This window comes from Juglans regia, chromosome 11, assembly GCF_001411555.2.
Source record: "Juglans regia cultivar Chandler chromosome 11, Walnut 2.0, whole genome shotgun sequence".
In the NCBI taxonomy this organism is placed as follows: domain Eukaryota; kingdom Viridiplantae; phylum Streptophyta; class Magnoliopsida; order Fagales; family Juglandaceae; genus Juglans; species Juglans regia.
In genome coordinates, this window is record NC_049911.1 from 35,381,150 (window position 1) to 35,402,013 (window position 20,864).

At 39.0% G+C, this 20,864-nt stretch overlaps 3 protein-coding genes across 6 annotated transcripts; 2 read left to right on the forward strand and 1 right to left on the reverse strand.

Annotated features, from left to right (window-relative positions):
- Window positions 1-300: 300 nt before the first annotated feature.
- Window positions 301-4,022, forward strand: LOC109009621 (pentatricopeptide repeat-containing protein At1g09900-like). Its single transcript, XM_018990198.2, has 4 exons — window positions 301-480; window positions 672-3,040; window positions 3,132-3,279; window positions 3,359-4,022. The coding sequence occupies exons 1-2, from the start codon at window positions 412-414 to the stop codon at window positions 2,928-2,930; spliced, it is 2,328 nt and encodes a 775-aa protein (XP_018845743.2). The 5' UTR covers window positions 301-411; the 3' UTR covers window positions 2,931-3,040; window positions 3,132-3,279; window positions 3,359-4,022.
- On the forward strand, window positions 3,276-11,272 carry LOC118343808 (protein TIC236, chloroplastic-like). Its single transcript, XM_035682611.1, has 13 exons — window positions 3,276-3,279; window positions 4,002-4,229; window positions 4,297-4,754; window positions 4,893-5,173; window positions 5,505-5,767; window positions 6,541-6,779; window positions 6,903-7,094; window positions 8,015-8,287; window positions 8,655-9,090; window positions 9,193-9,361; window positions 9,453-9,600; window positions 9,681-10,068; window positions 10,921-11,272. The coding sequence occupies exons 1-10, from the start codon at window positions 3,276-3,278 to the stop codon at window positions 9,249-9,251; spliced, it is 2,433 nt and encodes an 810-aa protein (XP_035538504.1). The 3' UTR covers window positions 9,252-9,361; window positions 9,453-9,600; window positions 9,681-10,068; window positions 10,921-11,272.
- A 1,673-nt stretch (window positions 11,273-12,945) lies between these two features.
- LOC109009624 lies at window positions 12,946-20,494 on the reverse strand. Of its 4 annotated transcripts, none has more exons than XM_018990203.2 (6): window positions 20,350-20,494; window positions 18,317-18,670; window positions 16,201-18,226; window positions 15,162-15,282; window positions 14,338-14,397; window positions 12,946-14,248 (listed from the first exon to the last, which is right to left on the reverse strand). In XM_018990203.2, the coding sequence occupies exons 2-6, from the start codon at window positions 18,558-18,560 to the stop codon at window positions 13,289-13,291; spliced, it is 3,411 nt and encodes a 1,136-aa protein (XP_018845748.2). In that variant the 5' UTR covers window positions 18,561-18,670; window positions 20,350-20,494; the 3' UTR covers window positions 12,946-13,288. The 4 variants fall into 4 exon arrangements, with proteins under 4 accessions (XP_018845748.2, XP_018845747.2, XP_035551335.1 ...); XM_018990202.2 differs by adding an exon at window positions 20,062-20,164 and having other exon boundaries at window positions 16,201-18,670; XM_035695442.1 differs by having other exon boundaries at window positions 16,201-17,470; window positions 17,615-18,670; window positions 20,350-20,493.
- Window positions 20,495-20,864: the final 370 nt, after the last annotated feature.

Consider the following 20,864-nt stretch of genomic DNA (forward strand, 5'->3'; position numbering starts at 1 on the left):
ATTTTACTTAATGATTAAAGAAGTGACTATTAGTAAAATTATATATTTTTAAAATTTTTTTTAATGATTAAGAATGTTAAAAAAATATTTAAAAAATAATAAAAAAAATAAAAAAATTTGAAATATAACATAAATGGTAAAGGAGGAATAAACCGGTAGGATGGATATCATTACCCATAATTCAATGTCCAAGCCGTCGGCCCAATCTTGCGTGATCGTAGACAAGGCGTAGGTCGGCCCTACCCGATTAAGGTTTCCTTTTCGGGGCGGCTCGAATACAAGGTGTCGAAGACTCGACCTACCGCCTGACCTGCTAATTACAACGACGCCGTTCTTCATCTAAAACCCTCACCTTGAACTTTGAAGGCTCTTGTTCTTCAATGGCGGCATCCTAGGGCTTATCTACCCTACATGTCCGAAGATATAATTTCCATTCTCCCATGGAAAATTTTCGTGGCTCCTCTTGGTTGCCGAGAAAAGGTAACGAAAAGAGAGATAAGTTTTCATTTTTTACACTTAGCTGAATGAAAATTCAAAACCTCTACACACACAACTGTGCCTAATCCAACTCTCAGGATTAGGTTAGGATATTTTCTCGTTCAGCTTTTCGTTTAAGAAATCGATGCAATAAATTGAAGGCTTTTTGGAACTTTCGTTTCTTTTCTTTTCAGTGCTTTTCTCTGCGACCAAACGAAATCCATGAATTTCACTACATGCAGTGCCATTGCAATCCGTTTATCCGTATAGCTTTCTTTCTGCTATTTGGTTCCAAAGCTGTACTTCTTCTTTGCATTGCAATGCTGCTTTGTATAATTCCCACTGTCAGTTATACGCACAGAATTTGCAGATTTGTTCGTTTCTTCGTGAATTTTTCTTCATACTGTGCTCTTAGAACTGTAGATTTCATTGAAGATAGCAAGGCCCGTGACAGTGATTACATCGAGTTACATCGTAGAATGCAGAATTATGCCACGTCAGGCTACTTTAGAAAAGCTCTGGAAATTTTGATTTCCATGGGAAATGTACCTGGGAAACCTACCGTGTATGATTGCAATGCTTTGATGTACTGCTATTTGAAATCACGAAACGAATTGTTCGAAGAGTTGCTTGAGGTCTATATTGGGATGAAAAGAATTGGGCCACCCCCTAATGCCTTAACCTTCAATATGCTTCTTAATAGGATGTTATCTCTTGGTAAGTTGAAAGACGCATTGTTTATTGCCAAAGAGATGTGTGGAAGTGGGTTTAAACCGTCATTTACATCATTGTCAAAAATTTTGAAAAAATCACTTATGTTGGGGAGTTTGGATTGTTCACTTGGTGTGTTTCAGTTAATGGTGAAGTTGGAATTTTTGCCAACCGAACCCGCTTTGAACTTGTTGGTTTCTCTGCTCACCAAAGCTGGGATGATTGGTGAGGCATGTTCAGTGTTATCTGTTCTCCTGGGTAAGGGTTATTTTTGTAGTGTATATAGTTATAATCTTATTCTATGGGCTTTGTGTAAGTCTGGTCAGAGCAATAGAGCTTTGGGATTATTTTGTTTGATGAATAAGAAGGGTAATGTACAGAATGTATGCTCTTATACTGCTTTAATCTATGGATTTGGTAGAGAAGGTTTAGGAGAAGATCTTTTTCATTGTTTAAATGTGATGCAAATTGATGGTTTTAAGGCAAATATCAGGACATACACTATCATAATTAAGTTTCTTTGTGAGGCTGGGAGGATTGAGGAGGCATTTGCCTACTTGGGTAGGATGGAAAGGGAAGGATGTTATCCAGATATGATTACATATAATGTAGTTCTCCGTGAACTTTGCCATCAAGATAGAGTTGGAGAGATTTGTGAGCTCATTCAGGTGATTGACAGAAAGGGATTTTCACCCAATCCACACACATATGCTGCCTTGGCTGGAGGCATGTTAAAAGCAGGCAAAATAGGGGTTGCTCACAAAATATTGCTTGATGTGATTTCAAGGAGCCATACACTGGATGTTGCTGTATATAATATATACTTCCATTATTTATGTTGTGAGAATAGGTCAAGAGAGGCGTTATCTCTGTTGAAGAGTATGACAGAAGGTGGTTTTATTCCAAGTAATGTGTCTTATAACACAATTCTGAAAGGTTTTTGTAGAGAGAATAGCACTGAAGAAGCTTTGGAGCTCTTGGATCGTTTTGAGTGGGAAAGAAATGGACCAGATGTAGTTTCCTTCAATACGATTTTGTCTGCAGCATGCAAACAGGAAAACTCTTCGGTGATTAAGAGGATATTGTTTCGTATGGAGCATGAAGGGGTTGAGCTTAATGTTGTTAGTTTAACTTGCTTGATTCAGTATTTCTGTACGGTGGGAAGATTTTCAGAATGGTTGAATGTAATGGAGTACATGATCTGTAATGGCCAAACTCCAACTATAATCACTTTTAATATGCTAATGGACAAACTCTGCAAGAGTGGGTTACTAGGAACTGCCCTCCGGATTTTTAAATATCTTAAGAACTCCGGGTATGTTCCTGATACGATTTCATATAATATTCTTATGCGTGCTTCCATAAGGGAGGATCTTAACATGCTGGTGGACCAATTGTTCAAGGAAATGTATACCCAAGGGCTAAAGCCTGATGCCTATACCTATGGGTCCATCATTTATGGCCTTTGTAGGGAACGGAAGATATCAATTGCTCTCCAGATGATGGATCAGATTCGAGAGAATGGGCTTACTCCAAGTATTGCAATTTACAGTATCCTATTGAAAGCAATGCTCCAAAGCGGTAAGGTTTGTGGCTTCATCTCGTTATTGAAAACTATGGTAATGGAAGGGTGTCAACCTAATGAGGTAACGCTTGGAATTCTGAACCAAGCAATGTCAAAAGGTTGGATGAAGAAATATCCTGAAGTCAGGAAGCTTCTAGGGATTGTGATTATGAGATAATTTCAAGGAAGAAACTCGGCATGGCATGATAAGACTTTCATTAATCTTACTCTTGGAGCTCACTACTCTCACATTATCTGAATTGCCAAGAAGATCAAACGTTTAATCAGGTATGCAGCACACTTCATCCATATGTGTTTTATGATGTAGGGGTTTTCATCGTGTAACTTTTTGAAATGTTTAATCATTATGTTTTTATAGTTTTGAGAATAAAACCAATGGACCGGTTTATAAAGTTCACATTCACATGCCAAACAAACCGCCACCTGTGGAGAGCAAGCTTGCCGAGCTGTACTCTGGATCAACAAGGAAAATGAAGATTTCAAGGAGTGGTTGATGCCAAAAATGGGTATGTGTTTTCTTCTAAATCTTTTTCCATCCATGTCTTTTTCCGTATTCAACTGATGGAGCTCGGTCTGACATCACAGGGTATGCTATAATTACAAACGACTAGTGCCAGAACCTGGATGGAAAAAAATAGCTCCCAACAGACCTGGTGTTTGTGAGTGATGAGAAACTCCATGATGTATACAAAAGAGATGTCAACGACCTAATTGTGAGCCAAAGTGTCGTTAGGCTGGGGGACTGGGAGGGAACACGGGTAATCTAACCACACCAATGGCCCTAATTGATCACTTCCAATGAACTGGCATTGTAAGCGCTGGTTATGAGCTTGTTGTTTCAGATAGGGAATGTGACTAGTGAAAGAGCCTGCTAACGGGGGTGATTCGAGGATAAAATTTAAGCTAGCTATATACTTCCCACGAGTTGGCACCCGAGCAAAGAGCCGCACTTGAGCGTTCTGCCCAAGATATCAACAATGGCGTTTGAGCACTCGGAGAGATGCTGGCATACCGAGGAATGACTGATTAGCTGCCTAATTGAATAGCTCTCTTCTGTTTTTTACTTATTTTTATCCCTCGGTTCCTCTGCGGTTCTATGTATCCCCACCCCCCTACACACCCCCCCTCCCTTCCCCTTTTTTGGTCAGCCTTTGTCGCGTTAACAAAACAAAAAATAAGAGTTGTACAGTTTGTATCAACAGAACATAAACATTCTATGTGAATAAAGCATGCAGCATATACAGCAATGATGATGGTTTGCGCCTTGACAGACTTTTTATCCAGAAGGATAATGCCACAATCCATGTGGATGGGACTTTGTTAGGGCCGAAAACCAATCTTCATTTTGCTGTGCTAAATTTTCCCGTGAGTCTAGTCCCTACACTGGTTCAGGTCATTGAATCTTCAGCTACTGATGCTGTCCGCTCGTTGCGGCAATTATTAGCACCAATTAGGGGTATATTGCACATGGAAGGAGATCTCAGAGGCAGTCTTGCAAAACCTGGATGTGACGTACAGGTAAGGTGGTGCCATCGGGGGCATTGATCTTGGATGGGCTGAAATTGTTGCTTCCCTAACCTCAACTGGTCGTTTTCTATTCAATGCAAAATTTGAACCTATCATTCAAAATGGCCACGTACACATTCAAGGAAGTGTCCCTGTCACTTTCGTTCCAAATAATATTCTACTGGAAGAAGATATTGAAACAGATAAAGGAGCAGCAGCTTGGTTCCCCGGTTGGCTGAAAGAAAGGGGTACGGGCTCTGCTGATGAAGCCAGTGACAATAAAGTTTCTAGATATAGAAATGAAGAAGGTTGGGATACTCAATTAGCAGAAAGCCTGAAAGGTCTAAACTGGAACATTTTAGATGTTGGAGAAGTTAGAGTTGATGCAGATATTAAAGATGGGGGTATGATGTTGTTAACAGCTCTGTCTCCTTATGCTAACTGGCTTCAGGGCAATGCTGAAATTATGCTCCAGGTGAGCAAAGTCATGCATTCTGCAAGGGCTTATCTTTAACTTAAAACTTACAACTGCAAAAAATGGTAAAATTTCACCTTAAAGTAATTAGTCCCGTGCCTTACTTTCCTAAGGTTTGTGATGTGTTCCAATAAATAGGTCAGAGGTACGGTTGAACAGCCATTGCTCGATGGATCTGCTTCATTCCACAGGGCATCTATATCATCACCAGTACTCCGAAAACCGCTCACAAACTTTGGTGGCACTGTCAATGTGAAATCAAATAGACTATGCATCACTTCATTGGATAGTAGGGTGGGCAGAAGGGGAAAGATTTTTCTGAAAGGGAATCTGCCCCTCAGAACCAGTGAAGTCTCCCTTGGTGATAAAATTGACCTGAAATGTGAAGTCCTGGAAGTACGGGCAAAGAATATACTTAGGTTTGTAATTGCAATTTCTCACATAAAGATATTCACTAAGCATATGTTCCACCTCATTGATGGCAACTTAATTATGGGCATACATGTGCATGGTCCCTCTGTTCATGTTTCACATTTGATAATGTTGCTCCTTTCTATATATTGGTTTTTGTTTTGTGATCTCCATCCAAAAATATAAACAAAGTATCTGTTGTCTATAATGTTGTTTATTTATTCATTTTCCTTTTGAGCTTATAATCCATAGATATATATTTTTTTAAATAAATTTTATTAACTTCTTTCCCCGGCTTCACCTTGCACATGCTAAACTCACTTCTGACTAAAACTACAGTGGTCAGCTTGACACTCAGATGCAAATAACTGGCTCTATATTGGAACCAAATATTTCTGGAATTCTAAAATTGAGCCATGGAGAAGCATATCTGCCACATGATAAGGGTAGTGGAGCTGCTCATTTTAATAGATTGGCATCGAACCAGTCCCAGCTTCCTAGCAGTGGCGTCAAATTCAATCATGCAGTTGCTTCGAGATATGTTTCACGGTTTTTCAGTTCAGAACCTGCTACTTCATGGGCCAAATTCACCCAATCCCCAGGTGGCACACTCGTATTTCATAAGTTTCAATGTGATATGTAGAACTTTTGCATCAATGATCTTGCACTGAACTCATGAGTTTAATGCTTTCTTCCATGGGCTGCTTAATCGTGCCTCAAGTTTTTGCAAATAGCCCTACGCGATACTTGTCCATTCTGTTTGTTCACTGTCCTAACTTGTAACTAGGTGTTCTCGCTTGTATGCTTGTGTACTTGGGCTGTGCCTACCTACTTGATCAATAAAATTTTATTTTACTTGTCAAAAAGAAAAATGTTTGTTCCCTGACCCAGCTCACCACCTTTTCTCTATCTACACTAGTGATTGGGTTAAAATGATATCTGTCTGCTGCTTCATATGAAATTGGGCTTTTGTTTGTAATTTTACCAAAGTAAATTGAAATGTGAGAAGTTTATATTTAAAAGGTACCCAAGTTAAACCTATATATATTTCAGTTCTTGTGTGTTCTTTCTTTCACATTTGTGCTTAATCTATGGATATGAAATAAAAATAGCAGCAGGGTTTGAAATGTTGTTTTTGTGAGAAGTTTATTTTTTTATTTTTTTGGGTTTTGAATTAATACATATAAAGTAATCAACATTCTTTACTTATGCCAGTGTGTGTTTCGGTTTTTTCCTTGTATGAGGAAAGACTATCCATGCCGTGGCATATATAATAATATAGGCTTAATTATCTACCTATCAAAAAAGTAATCAACATTCTATGTCGTTATTTAGCAAAAGCTGTTTTGCTTACATTGTTTCCGCACCTTGGCAGTTAAATCAGCTGGAACTGAAAAGGAAATGGAGCAAGTGAACGCCAAACCAAATTTAGATATCCGCCTCAGTGATTTAAAGCTTGTTCTAGGACCAGAATTGAGGATAATTTACCCTTTGATTCTTAATTTTGCTGTCAGTGGAGAGCTTGAGCTAAATGGCCTGGCTCATCCCAAATTGATAAAACCTAAAGGTATTCTAACATTTGAAAATGGTGACGTGAATCTTGTGGCGACTCAGGTGAGCCCCATGTTAACTTTGTAGTGTAGATTTTCTTGTGCACTGCTTGTTATCTTATTAGTGTTTCTATAGTCTGGGTTTTGTTTTTTGTTGAAAATGTGATGTTGGCCTATACAAATTCAGGTGAGGCTTAAGCGAGAGCATCTGAATGTCGCAAAATTTGAGCCCGAGTATGGGCTAGATCCAATGCTTGATTTAGCTTTGGTTGGATCCGAGTGGCAATTCAGAATTCAAAGTCGGGCCAGCAATTGGCAAGACAAACTGGTAGTGACCTCAACACGATCCGTGGAACAGGATGTCCTTTCACCTACTGAGGTAGCATCTGATACTTTGGTTGGTTATGAATTTGCAGTTTCTTTCCCTTTATGTTAAACAATCAGCCTTTTCTGGCTTTAAAACCCTTTCTCCCACAGATTGTTTCATGCCACATTACACATGCACTTATAAAGTGTTCAAAATATGGCGTAGATGATACATCAGATGTTAAAAACAAAAGAAAAAGATGCCTATAGAAAAAACCAAAACAAAAGAAAAACATATGGGATATTTTTTTGTAAACAAGATAAGAAATTTATTGATAATTGAAGAGTTGCCATCCATGTACACAGGGAATATACAAGATTAAAAAAAGCTAGGCAGAATTGAGCTTGGCCAGTCTTTTCACAATTCTCAAAGTTTCGATCTTTCCTTTCTTTCCGTTAGCACCGCATTATGCACGACAGGATCAGCTTCCATAAAAAGAGTATCCCTCTCAGAACTAGAAAACTTCCTTTTCCAACTTGACAAAAGATCCACCACTATATATGGCATAATTCATTCGAGCCCAAATAAACCAAAAATTGTGTTCCACAGAGCACTAGCTATCTTAGCGTGAAGTAGTAGATAATCCATCGTTCCCCATTCCTCATGCACATACAGCACCAATCGACAAGCACAATATCTAAAATGTTATGGCCAACGATGAACAATAGAGGAAAAATGAAAGATCAAGTCATACACTACCACCAACATATCATCAGGCTAGATTATCAAAATTTCTCATGTTTTGGAAGTTTTCTTTCGGGATGCAAAAACGTACTTAAATTTGGTGGGGTGTGCCTCTGTGTGTGTGCGCACGCACACTCGAATTTTTCTCTTGGCAATTGGAGAATCCATTCACCCTTCTGGTTTATTTTATTTTTTTCATGTACCATATCTACATGATTTGATCTCATAAATCTTATCAATCTTCACAGGCTGCTAGAGTCTTTGAGAGCCAATTGGCGGAGTCCATCTTGGAAGGTGATGGCCAGCTGGCACTTGAAAAGCTTGCGACTGCAACACTTGAAACATTAATGCCAAGAATTGAAGGAAAAGGAGAATTTGGCCAGGCTAGGTGGAGATTAGTATATGCGCCACAGATCCCTAGTTTGCTCTCTTTCGATCCGACAGTTGATCCTCTCAAATCTCTGGCCAATAATATTTCATTCGGTACTGAGGTTGAAGTCCAGCTAGGGAAACGCTTTCAGGTTATCTTGAAACTCTTTTCAATTTGCACAAGTTATGAATGATGTTTTTAAGTAGCTTTCTTGTGAAAAACGTAAATCAGTTGAGTTGGATTATTCGTAATTAAGGGGAACAAGATAAAAATATTAGATTATCATCAAGTTGAAGAAGTAAGCCCTCTTTTCCATTCAAGCATTGTATAGTTGCATTTTGAATCTTGCTTTCGGGTATTTGTCCAACTAAACACCTTTAATGAGACAAAAAAAAAAAAAAAAACCTTGGTTTGGTTCGGAACAGCTCAAGAATGAAATGTTTTGTGGTCCTAAGGTGTTTTATATGGAGTATGAAGGGGTTGAGCTTAATGTTGTTAGTTTAACTTGCTTGATTCAGTATTTCTGTACGGTGGGAAGATTTTCAGAATGGTTGAATGTAATGGAGTACATGATCTGTAATGGCCAAACTCCAACTATAATCACTTTTAATATGCTAATGGACAAACTCTGCAAGAGTGGGTTACTAGGAACTGCCCTCCGGATTTTTAAATATCTTAAGAACTCCGGGTATGTTCCTGATACGATTTCATATAATATTCTTATGCGTGCTTCCATAAGGGAGGATCTTAACATGCTGGTGGACCAATTGTTCAAGGAAATGTATACCCAAGGGCTAAAGCCTGATGCCTATACCTATGGGTCCATCATTTATGGCCTTTGTAGGGAACGGAAGATATCAATTGCTCTCCAGATGATGGATCAGATGCGAGAGAATGGGCTTACTCCAAGTATTGCAATTTACAGTATCCTATTGAAAGCAATGCTCCAAAGCGGTAAGGTTTGTGGCTTCATCTCGTTATTGAAAACTATGGTAATGGAAGGGTGTCAACCTAATGAGGTAACGCTTGGAATTCTGAACCAAGCAATGTTAAAAGGTTGGATGAAGAAATATCCTGAAGTCAGGAAGCTTCTAGGGATTGTGATTATGAGATAATTTCAAGGAAGAAACTCGGCATGGCATGATAAGAATTTCATTAATCATACTCTTGGAGCTCACTACTCTCACATTATCTGAATTGCCAAGAAGATCAAACTTTTAATCAGGTATGCAGGACATTTCATCCATATGTGTTTTATGATGTAGGGGTTTTCATCGTGTTACTTTTTAAAATGTTTAATCATTATGTTTTTATAGTTTTGAGAATAAAACCAATGGGCCGGTTTATAAAGTTCACGTTCACATGCCAAAGAAACCGCCACCTGTGGAGAGCAAGCTTGCCGAGCTGTACTCTGGATCAACAAGGAAAATGAAGATTTCAAGGAGTGGTTGATGCCAATAATGGGTATGTGTTTTCTTCTAAATCTTTTTCCATCCATGTCTTTTTCCGTATTCAACTGATGGAGCTCGGTCTGACATCACAAGGTATGCTATAATTACAAACGACTAGTGCCAGAACCTGGATGGCAAAAAACAGCCCCCAGCAGACCTGGTGTTTGTGAGTGATGAGAAATTCCATGATGTATACAAAAGAGATGTCAACGACCTAATTAGGGGTGAACAAAAAGACCGAAGACCCGACCCGGCCTGAATTACCGGACCAACCCGACCCGACCCGAATTACCCGACCCGGTTTTGTTTTAAAGCGGAAACGGAATACCCGTTACCCAATTTGTTTTTATTTCGTCTAAAACTCACGAATACCCGCTCGACACCCTCTCCCTCGCAGCCGCTCTCCTCCTCGCAAGCTCACTCTCTCCATCGCAGCTCACTCTCGCCGATCTCACTCTCTCCATCGCAACTCAGAATCAAGGTTAGTGGGTTTAGGGTTTTCTTCTCCTTTTCTTTTCGTAGCAATGCATAAACATAAATGATTTTGTGTTTAGGGTTTTAGTTGTGAGATTTGAGATCTGTTTTATTTTCCTTGATTGCTTAATCGGATTTCGATTTTGTTTTGTTTGTTCTTATTTTTTTGGTTGAGGTTTCAGTGTGATAATGAACCCAATCACACACTGTTTCGTTGGCTTTAGGAAAAATAATGCCTTTTTTGAGGGAAACAATTAGTCCAATTTTGCTTTAGAAAAGCAATGCAAGTATTTCCAGAAAGTTTGCTCAGCCTGAGAGCATGAAATGTGTCTCTGTAGAGGCAGAGTCGCTATGAAATTGTTAAAAAAATTTCAGATTTGCACTGAATCTAAAATGACCAGAAAATCCTTTCCAAAAGTGCCCTGACTAGATTGAAAAGGTAGGATGGAAATATTTGGATACATGTATCTGCAAATTGCAATGCACGCATTGAAAATTTTCTAGTCAAAATTCAAAACAGGAAATCTAGTAGGCAAATACGTAACAAACCCATAAGTCTATTGGTCTTATAATGATAGTTAGTAGTTTGTGCTTCTGAATTGGCTAGTTATGATGATAATATGAAACTCTCAGCCATAATTCCTTGCACTAACTTTGATGACTTTGCATTTACTTTGAGCTCACCGGATTGAATGGATTCATGACAACTTTACTTAACTCGGTAACCTGCAATGTTGTCATCTGGTGCATGCGACCCTTTTATTTTAATGTTTAGAGTATTGTTACTTTATATTCATAACAGACAACCCTCCAACTTATATATATTTCCATAATACATTTTTTTTTTTTTGGGGTGCAGGAATAGAAACTGCATTGGCAGGAGTGCTAATACCAGTAGCTGTGGTCTGTTTATCAGCACTCATCCCCTAGAATAATAGATAAATAGGCGCTTGAACTCAAGGTTTTTACTTCTGGTGTTGATGTACATCCCTTGCTAGCTGAAGTTGAGGACTTTTATTTATGCTGTATGCATATCTATGCTTATATTGTTTTGATGTATGTGAGGTTTGGCGCTTTTTAGCTTGCATGGCCACCATATTGTCGAGACCTTTGGATGGCAGATGAAACTCTTGTTTTTCACTTTATGAATTATGATGATGATGATGCTACTAATGATTCAATTCATAATAGGAAAGTACGAGAGTGTTATATATGTTTCCAAGTGCGTTTCCTTTTATTTGCTAAATCCTATTTCTAAACTCTAGTCAAGGGCATATTCATGCGATTGTGGGGGCACCTCTCCTAGTGGGCAAGTATTAAGGCCAGGTTTGATCATATCAATCACTCCCCCTTTTTGGATCCACTGTTTGTGACTTTAGATGGTAACCCAAGATGATCAGTCATCCCCCAGATGCTACAAGTATTTCTTTTTAATGAAGATTGCAATGGTTCTGATTGTTGAGTTTGCTGTAGAGGTAGTGCATGAACCAGAATCCTTTATTTATAATATTAGTGCAGATCTGAATGCCTTTGATCAACTTGTCTTTATTAACATCTTGGCCTGTATTTTGAAATAAATAAATAAAAGAAAAAAAATTAAAAGTATTATTTCAGTATCACATTATCAGAACTTCTGTTGTTGGATCATTTAAGTGATAGGCAGACGTCTAGCTACAAAGGATTCACTAAAACAGTTTATCGGATTGAAATATATCATCATCAAAGTATGTGCTTAAAGAAATACATCCCAACTTGTATTAAGAAGTTCATCGTTGGCAGTTCCATTTACAATGTACATCGCCCAACAAGCATCTGTGATATTTCTCTTTCATCTATCTAAATTATTTATTCCTTGGACAAATTGATGAATATTGATCGTTTTGTGCTAAACCAGTCAACAATGAGCTCCTCAAGTGCAAGTGCTGACTGCCTTGGATGGGCAGCAAGATATGAGTATGGAGTTCTATCACCATACAATTTGAAGTAGAAGAAGAGGATGATGAGGTTGATCATTTGCTGTACTAAAGATAGAGAAGTAATTTGTTTCTGTTTTTGCTCTTGTTCCTGCTGGGTTGATCATTTACTATACTAGAGTTTTGGTTAGTAGTTGCTGTTTTGAACAGTTTGTGGGGAATTGGATCAATACCCATCTTTTTTAGTTTTTTCTTGATGTGGATATTTACAAACAGATTTTTTGTAAATTCTTGGACTCAGAAGAATAAGAGACTAAAATATCTATTTTTCAAATTTGAAAAAAAAAAAAAAGGGTAATTGGGTATTCCGAAAATAGTATTCGGGTCGGGTAATCGGGTATCGTAATAGTCTTGGGATCGGGTCGGGTCGGAACATTGAAATTCGGGTTGGATCGAGTCGGGTGAACAGTCCTAGAGCTAATTGTGAGCCAAAGTGTCGTTAGGCTGGGGGACTGGGAGGGAACACGGGTAATCTAACCACACTGATGGCCCTAATTGATCACTTCCAGTGAACTGGCATTGTAAGCGCTGGTTATGAGCTTGTCGTTGACAGATAGGGAATGTGACTAGTAAAAAAACTTGCTAACAGGGGTGATTCGAGGATAAAATTTAAGCTAGCTATATACTTCCCATGAGTTGGCACCCGAGCAAAGAGCCGCACTTGAGCGTTCTGCCTAAGATATCAACAATGGCGTTTGAACACTCGGAGAGATGCTGGCATACCGAGGAATGACTGATCAGCTGCCTAATTGAATAGCTATCTTCTGTATTTTACTTATTTTTATCCCTCGATTCCTCTGCAGTTCTATGTATCCCCACCCCCCTACACACCCCCCACCCCCCCTCCCTTCCCCTTTTTTGGTCAGCCTTTGTCGCGTTAACAAAACAAAAAACAAGAGTTGTACAGTTTGTATCGACAGAACATAAACATTCTATGTGAATAAAGCATGCAGCATACACAATGGGAGCCCCCCGTTCACTAACATCCAATGTTCCACATTATTCTTGGAAATGCTTCGGTAACTTGACGGTTCCAGGATTTGGAAATTTTTGCCCTACATCACAAGCTTAAGCTAACCCATTCCCTAACTACCATCTTGATGCGCCCTTTTCTATTGCATGGCAAAATCGGTTGACGGCTTACTCCAGAAACTCAAAAGCTAACCACCCTGTATTACACTTGAGCTTACAGAATTGCACAGAACTTGTAAATGGGGAATGACATTTAACTATACAAGTGAGACAAAATATATATCAGAAGCCACCATTTTGGGGGGCATTTTGTCGCCAGGCCACGCCTTGCTGCCCAACACCTCGTCCGGGTACCCCATAAAACTGCCCTACTACATTGGGCTGACAACCTAAGTTACTTGGTTGCTGGCTATTCCCCTGAACAGGAGGAACCCACCAAGTGCTGCCTTGATGTGGTGGCTGCTGAGGAGCTGATCCCAAAGGTGGTTGGTCTACCAAGTGCGCTCTCAGCATTGGCTGGTGAAAGCTGTGAATTGACGACTGTTGGGATGATGGAAGTTGGCCTTGAGAGGCTTGTTGTGGCTGCCACTCCGGTATGTCGTCATCATCATCATTCCATGGTTGAACCGCAACCCCATAACCTCGATTGTCCAGCCAGTTTCCCGAGGGCCCGCCCGCTTTTGGTTGTCCATATTTGTGTACAAGTTCTCTCATTTGGTTTTGGTCCACAGGGCAAGCTGGGGTTTGGGAGAGTGAATTACTCGCCCCAGAAATATTTTGGATAAATATTCGTTGTGAAGATGAGACTGAACCACCAGAAAATTTGAACTCGGGAAGATCATCTTCATCCCGGGGACCAAATCCAGGAGGAATATCATCGTCCTCATCAGGGGAGGGTGTCAAATTGGTAGGGGTTAAGCCCCGAGGTGGGTTTGGTGGCTTTGGTTTGAAACTGGAATCGATATTTGTTTCTTGCTGTCTCCTAGAAGTGAGATTTTGCTTTTTATGTTTATGGTGTGATGATGAATTGGGTGATATCCGGGAAGTTAACTGAGCCTTTCTCCATACAATAACACCAATTAGGCCATTATCAATATTATTAAGTGCCTCAATGTGTTCTGCCGGGAGGATGTTGCCGAGCATTTCACGTGTTCTTTTTTGTGGTGGGCAAAAATAAAGTTCCACTCCAGGCGCAGGCTCCGAGAAACCCACTCTCTCATCCAAAACATAAGAATCTGCTACCTGCAGTTGAGGTAACACCAGGTACGTAAAACGACTGCCAGTCCAAATTTGAGAGAGAATATTTAGAAGAGTCATCTGACGGTTCTTACCTCACGAAGACCTGCATGTTCGCTCTCAGAGGACCCCTCCACAAGAACAAAATGCATTACCTGAAAAGATAAAAGACACTATTGAAATCTCATTATCTTTTCTACTAGAAAATAGCTCAAACTGAGTATTGAAGAGTCTTTTCAACATGAATGGGAGTAACACTTTCACGAGTAAGCAAGAGGAAGAAAAAGAGCCTACACTGTTCAATTTAGAGTTACAGCTTATATACAACGTTAACAACTCTTTTCATTTTTAATTTCACATTCGATAGGTGTTATGTTCTTGTGAGTCACTTTGCAACTATCCAACAACGTCCGGTCAGTTACAGAATTTTTTTTTTTTTTTACCGTACTTGGAATTGACATCATCAACTTATCAATACTATTGCTAAACAAAACAAGCAACATGATGAAGAATGCAACCCCAGCTGTTTTAGCCATCCGCGTTTCCCCAAAGCCTTGAGCTGCCAATTTGTATTCAGGTGATGAAATATATCCATTAACTCTTACCGGACAGCCAACAATGCACAAACCACCCCATCACAATAGACAGATCATAGTAAAAACTCCAATATATATAAATGCGAACATTTAACCACAGAATTCTTTTTTTCGTTTAGGATATAATTACTCCTAACAAATCTGATACAGGGTCTCACTAGCCTGAAACAAAAGTCATTGGTGTATGAGAAGACGGTACACGATGTGAGTGCCATCGGAGGGCTAAATGAAAACATCTCAACTCTCATTCGGGATTTTGTCTTTCTTTTTATTGGCTTAGAATAGTAGGATACAGCAATACCACGAAAAGAAACATTAGATACCATGACAGCACGACTTCGAGATAGTGAAAGCTCTTGGAGAAACTTCTCAAAGGCATCAAGCCTTACTCTCCCCTTGATCTCAAGTGAACTGGGCCATTCTTTTGCAGATGTTCTTTCGCCACTATAACAATTAAACACAGATCAGCAACCAAGGAACTAAAGCATAAAGATTCATAATCAGTTCAAAAACCAAAATTTAATGATTCTCTTACATTCTCTATAGATAAGAATGAATCAGATCAACTGCTACGACAGATAAAATAGGCCATAATGATTTAATTGAATTGACTGATATGATCAATGGGTATAGGTTTTCTGACATCGACAGAGGTTTGTGTTATGATTCAGTATAGAATTTCTCATTTGTAAATCAGTCACCGGTACAAATACTTTCACATTATCCACCAAAAAGATGCATATTGACAATCACAATGATACAAAGCACAGTCATCCATCCCCAAGCATGATATTTTTTTCTTTTTTTAATTAGTATACCTGTTCACAAACATCACGGATAATGTACCTTCAACCTCTCCAAACAGTAATGGAGTTAAATGATACAAAAAGTCCGCAATTTGAAATCTATTGGTCATCATTTTTTAACATATTCAGATGTTAATTTGGAAAACTATTACCAGTGTATCCACTCTAACTCCCAATTTATTTTCAGCCTTATGATCAAAGAGAAGAACTTAGGACATTCTTACATGCACTTGTAGTGCTGCCACGATATATGCATAATGGTAAGAGTAGTTACAGAAACTCAGTTCTTAATTTGAGTCAAAATAGATAAATATCCAACAGATGCGCCGGCCCCAAAACCATAGATAACCACATCAAGCAAATGAAATCCATATATAGTATGAAGCACTTTCGCAAGCATGAGGCACATAATCCAAAGCTAGAACAAAGCATACAATTTGAAAGATAAAAATGTAGGTCATAGGTCAATAGAGCTGTTCTCGTAAAATAAGTATTAGACAAATATTTACAGCACAGAACACTGAATAAATGTAAGATTGAGTGACTAGACACACACCTTTTGAAGATGCTAACCACAGAGGCCTTGGCTGAGGTGTTCAGCTGAAGTGAACCTTCCCAGACATGATCACCTTTGGATACACCAGTAGGAGGTACAACTTCTGATTTTGCATGGCTGTTTCTAGGTCTGAAATCAGCATAACTTTCACAGGATTTCACTTCAGCATGTCTGACACTTGAATTTACATCAGTGTTAGTGTTACTCTTAATAACAGACTCACCATCATTATATTTCACATCAGTATGAGAATCACTTGGTTTCATGTCTGCATGACCATCACCAGATTTCACACCAGCATCACCTTCATTGAATTTATGGCCAGCATCCGATTTGGAGTATTTTACATCAACTTTTACAGGTTCGTCTGTGGTAATATCATCTTTCAGAGTAGACTCGGATGACTTCAATGCCAAAGTTGGCTCTGAGCCATCCTTGTCTGAATTGGGGGTAATCTTTCCAGCATCCACTGGTAAATTTTCAAATGGTGGCTCTGAATCAAGAGATTCCATGAACTCATCTAGAGATACAATAGGAGGAAGAAATTCTGCATCCTTCAATGCATCATCCACAACGAGCCCTTGCATTAAATCAGTACTCTCACGGGAAGGAATAGAGAGCATATATGGGATGTTCCGGACTTCCAAATTACTCTCTTCTCCTAAAGTATCGACCTCATCCTTGATTTCATCACGTTTAGAAGGGTGAGGGGCGTCCATCTCTTTGATATCTGATTCTCTTCGAGTGAATGAACTAGCACCGACAGAAACCTCGGTAGGAACACTATCATCTTGTTCAATTTCTACTTGAAACTCGCCCTTGTGTGTTTTCTTCACCAAACGTCTAATATCAACTTCAGCATCTGGCAAGACAACCATTTGGGCAAGCTCTTCTGCCTTTGCTATCCGCCACTGGGAAAGCTCCTCAGAAGCAAGTTCCTCTGCAGTCATAGAACATAGCCGTTCTGGGGGAATATCTCCGGACATGACTCTTTCTCTCAGTTCAGGATTATTGCGATCTTTCAAGTTGAACAGAAGAGACCTTCCCTTCTCTTTGTACTTCTTATTCACACCACCAAATAATTTGAAGAGTTCAGCTTCAATTTTAAATGCCACAATTTGTGGACTTTGAAAGGCTTCTTCTTTCTGACCTCTCACCATATCATCATACACCAGCTTTTGCTCTTGGGCGGTATGGAACTCCCCTTTTTCTGCCACCTGCATTTCCGAATCCAGTACCCAAGAGAGTCCATTTCCCTGCAAAAGTTCGTCTTTGGCAAAGAAGTCATCAATAAAAGAAACATCTTCACCAGGCAAAACATAACTCGATCGAGTTTCGTGACCATTGAATTTCAGGGTGTGTGTAAAATCACAATTAGCCTCAGCAGCAGATTTAAGGGTGTGTGTAAAATCACCATTGGCCTCAGCAGCAGAAATTCTTGCAGACTCACTTTCGCCATTGTTGCTTTTTGGTGCAGACCGGTCATCGCGGGAGAGCAAAGTTACTTTAGGCTCTACAGATGCACTATCAGGGGCATCAATAGCAGCAGAAAGAGATCCAGCCAGTTGAGAATTCTTCTGAGTCTGCCCTGACACACTTGCAGAGTCACTATGAGAATTCTGTTTTGGACTTGAAGATTTGTCTTTCTGTTGAGAAACCAATGCCAGCGCACCAGCTAGTGATTCCCTCATCTTGGACCTAACAGACTCAAAAGATTCAGTTTGACCCTTAGAAGTTGGTTGCAATGCTGCTGTTTGATTTTTTGGAATAGAAAACCGCTGTGAACCAGATTTACTGTATACCACTTTCTTAACTGGTGTCGGCGAACGTTGTGATCCAGGAGTGTTGGACAAGTACTGCGTCTGTACAGCTGATTGATTTGGACCTGATGCTTGCTGCAGCCAAGGTCTGTGTTCCAACTGAGCTACCCGTTTGTTAGGAAGAAATAATTCCTGCACAGAAATATTATTGTGCAGAGGTTCCACTGGTGCCTTCCGCTTATTTGATGCAGACAACTGCTGGTATCCTGCATGATTTAGCATGGTTTCCATTGGTCCCGGTTGCTTGTTGGGGATAAACTGCATTAAGCCTAGATTATTTGCATTTGGTTCTCTACCTACTGTCTGTATGCTTGTCATTGATAACCTCTCAAACCCAGGATTGCTTGAAAAGGGATCCATTAGTCCCACAGGCTTGTTTGTTATCGAATGCTGATGGGCTGCAGGAACATTGGATACAGATCCCATCAGTCCCATTTGCATGTCTTGTACTGATGAGTCCACCTTGTTCAGAATGGGTTCCAATTGACCCATTTGCATGCTTGGTATCGATAAATTCTGAGACACGAGATTGTTTGACATGACCAGCACGAATAATTTACCATAAACCACAATAAGAATCTTCAAATAGTTTCTTGATCCATTATAGTTCAAAACATGCTCCTAAGACTGCGCACCCTTAAGACATGAATCTGCATTCAAAATATAAATACTTGCTGAAGATCCTAAAAAAACTACAAACTGAACAAGACTGGAAAAATAAAATACCTATAACACATGGAGATCTTAAATTCCACAGATAAACTTCTAAAAAGTCAACCACAGAAACAACCAGAATAAAATACTGCAAAAGCAAAATTTTATCAAAACGGATTTTGTGTACATGAATGTGTATGAGTTTAATACCTGTTTACTTTTTTATTAGTGATGAACTTAATATGAACTGAACCAAGATACCCGCATTCAAGTCCCAGCAACAGGGTACTCTTTTTCTTAGCATAAAATAAGTGATGAACCAAACAAATGTTTTTAAGAGGAGCATATGGTTTAACAGATCTATGCAAGAACTATCACAAGAACATTACAGGCTGTCACCATATCCGCTACACAATTTCAATTTATAACATTCAATTAGTGCTGGAAGAAAAAGCTTTTTAAGTGAAATATAGCTCCTATAATGAAAATCTATCAGACAAAATTACAGGAGATGGCTGCTTACGGAATCAGAACACAGAATATGGAATTTGTTCATCCAATTTCAACTTTTGTTCATCCAATCATTCTATCAGATTAACTGGCAGGATTCACTTAAAGCCAGAATCTTCTATGCTCTTTGGTAAGTATTAAATCACATATACTCCTGAGAGTGCGAGATAGCTATCTACCCACTGACATTTAAGGAGTATATTCCTTTTTTCTACCCCCTTATGACTGATTTATTGCAAAATCCAGGGATCTTGAATAACATTCAACAGATCAATTTCCAAATTTCCCAAGTGATGAAACCAAGTTAATGAATCACCATCTAACTACATTTGTGACCATCTCCTGTAACATTTCAAAGAAGATGCAGTGTCTTTCAACCAACCCTGAATCAGATAGTGTTTGTGAACTTTCAAGGGCAACTGGGGGGGATCACACAACAGGAACACGCCACCCCAAAAAAAAAAAAAAACCCTCTTTCAAAATATGCTTGCAATGAATTTTTCCTTAAATCACATCAATAACTCTCCAAACCCTTTAAGTTTCAAAAATCATTAGCTTATTAATGGAAGTCTCTATCAGCATACCATTTTGCATAAACCACATTTGAACAAAGCCCAACTTAAAAGATTCCAATTAAAGCTATGTTTTCCCCAGTTACTAGCCGAGTCGTAAAACCTATTGTGAAGTATTTAAATCCAAAACCAATAAAATAGTATAAGCCCTAATTTTCGAACTGTCGGTCTATCAGAATAGTATAAGCCATTAAGCCCAAAACCAATAGACCAAAACGCCGTCTATATATTTCAAATATGAAAAATGAACATATATCAGATTTCACCAATTTTATAGCAGGAAAACCTAATCGCAGAAATCCCACCAGATACCAGAAGAGGACGGAGTAAAGCCCGATTTATGAACGCAAATATTGGCTTTTCACACGCCTCAATGACAAGTTTCCATCAATTTGCTTCCACAAAACCCTAATGTCATGAGAAACACGAAACGAGAAAAACCCAGATCGAAAACACTAGCCCTTTACAAAAAACGAAATCAAACAGACTTAAAAGTGTGTGTGTGTGTGTGTGTGTGTGTGTGTGTGTGTGGAGCTCGATTCAAGAAAGATCCTAGGATGTTGTTATGGCGGTGGGTTAGACCCGATTGTTACCTGAACGTAGATTCGCCAGAGAATCAGCGAGCCCTTAGTCCAAAAGCTGAACTCAGAGAGAGAGAGAGAGAGAGCCGGCTAGAGAAAGATAAGTCTTGGCCTTAAAAGCTTCCCTGCTGCGAGAATCGTAAACCCTAGAAAATGGGAGATAACTTATTTATAATTTATAATTTATAATTTGAGAAATATGTACCTGAACGTAGATTCGCCAGAGCATCAGCGGTTCTCCAGAGCCTGCTTTTGACACGTGGAACACAATTTACTGATGAACTAGGGTCATACTATAACCGTGCTAAATATAAATTTAGGACATTCAGATTTCGTAAAAAATAAAAATAAAAATTATCATTTTTTTATTACAAAATTATCGTTTTTTTTTTAGATTTATATAGGATTTTTACACCCTTATTTAAAAAATAAAAAATAAAGGATTTGTACACCCTTGACTGCGAGCAATAGGATTAAATTCTAAAAACACATGTTAAATACAATAATATAAAAAAATAATTTTCTCT

Excerpts from the sequence above, each read along its gene's own strand:
- LOC109009621 (XM_018990198.2), top strand. The coding sequence starts at position 412 with ATGTCCGAAGATATAATTTCCATTCTCCCATGGAAAATTTTCGTGGCT. Across the intron at positions 481-671 it reads CTCTTGGTTGCCGAGAAAAG|TGCTTTTCTCTGCGACCAAA; the intron begins GTAACGAAAAGA and ends TTTTCTTTTCAG.
- LOC118343808 (XM_035682611.1), top strand. Across the intron at positions 5,768-6,540 it reads CAAATTCACCCAATCCCCAG|TTAAATCAGCTGGAACTGAA; the intron begins GTGGCACACTCG and ends GCACCTTGGCAG. Across the intron at positions 6,780-6,902 it reads TGAATCTTGTGGCGACTCAG|GTGAGGCTTAAGCGAGAGCA; the intron begins GTGAGCCCCATG and ends ATACAAATTCAG.
- LOC109009624 (XM_018990201.2), bottom strand. The coding sequence starts at position 18,560 with ATGTCAAACAATCTCGTGTCTCAGAATTTATCGATACCAAGCATGCAA. Across the intron at positions 15,283-16,200 it reads GTGGTTAGCATCTTCAAAAG|TGGCGAAAGAACATCTGCAA; the intron begins GTGTGTGTCTAG and ends TAATTGTTATAG. Across the intron at positions 14,398-15,161 it reads CTCGAAGTCGTGCTGTCATG|GTAATGCATTTTGTTCTTGT; the intron begins GTATCTAATGTT and ends TTATCTTTTCAG.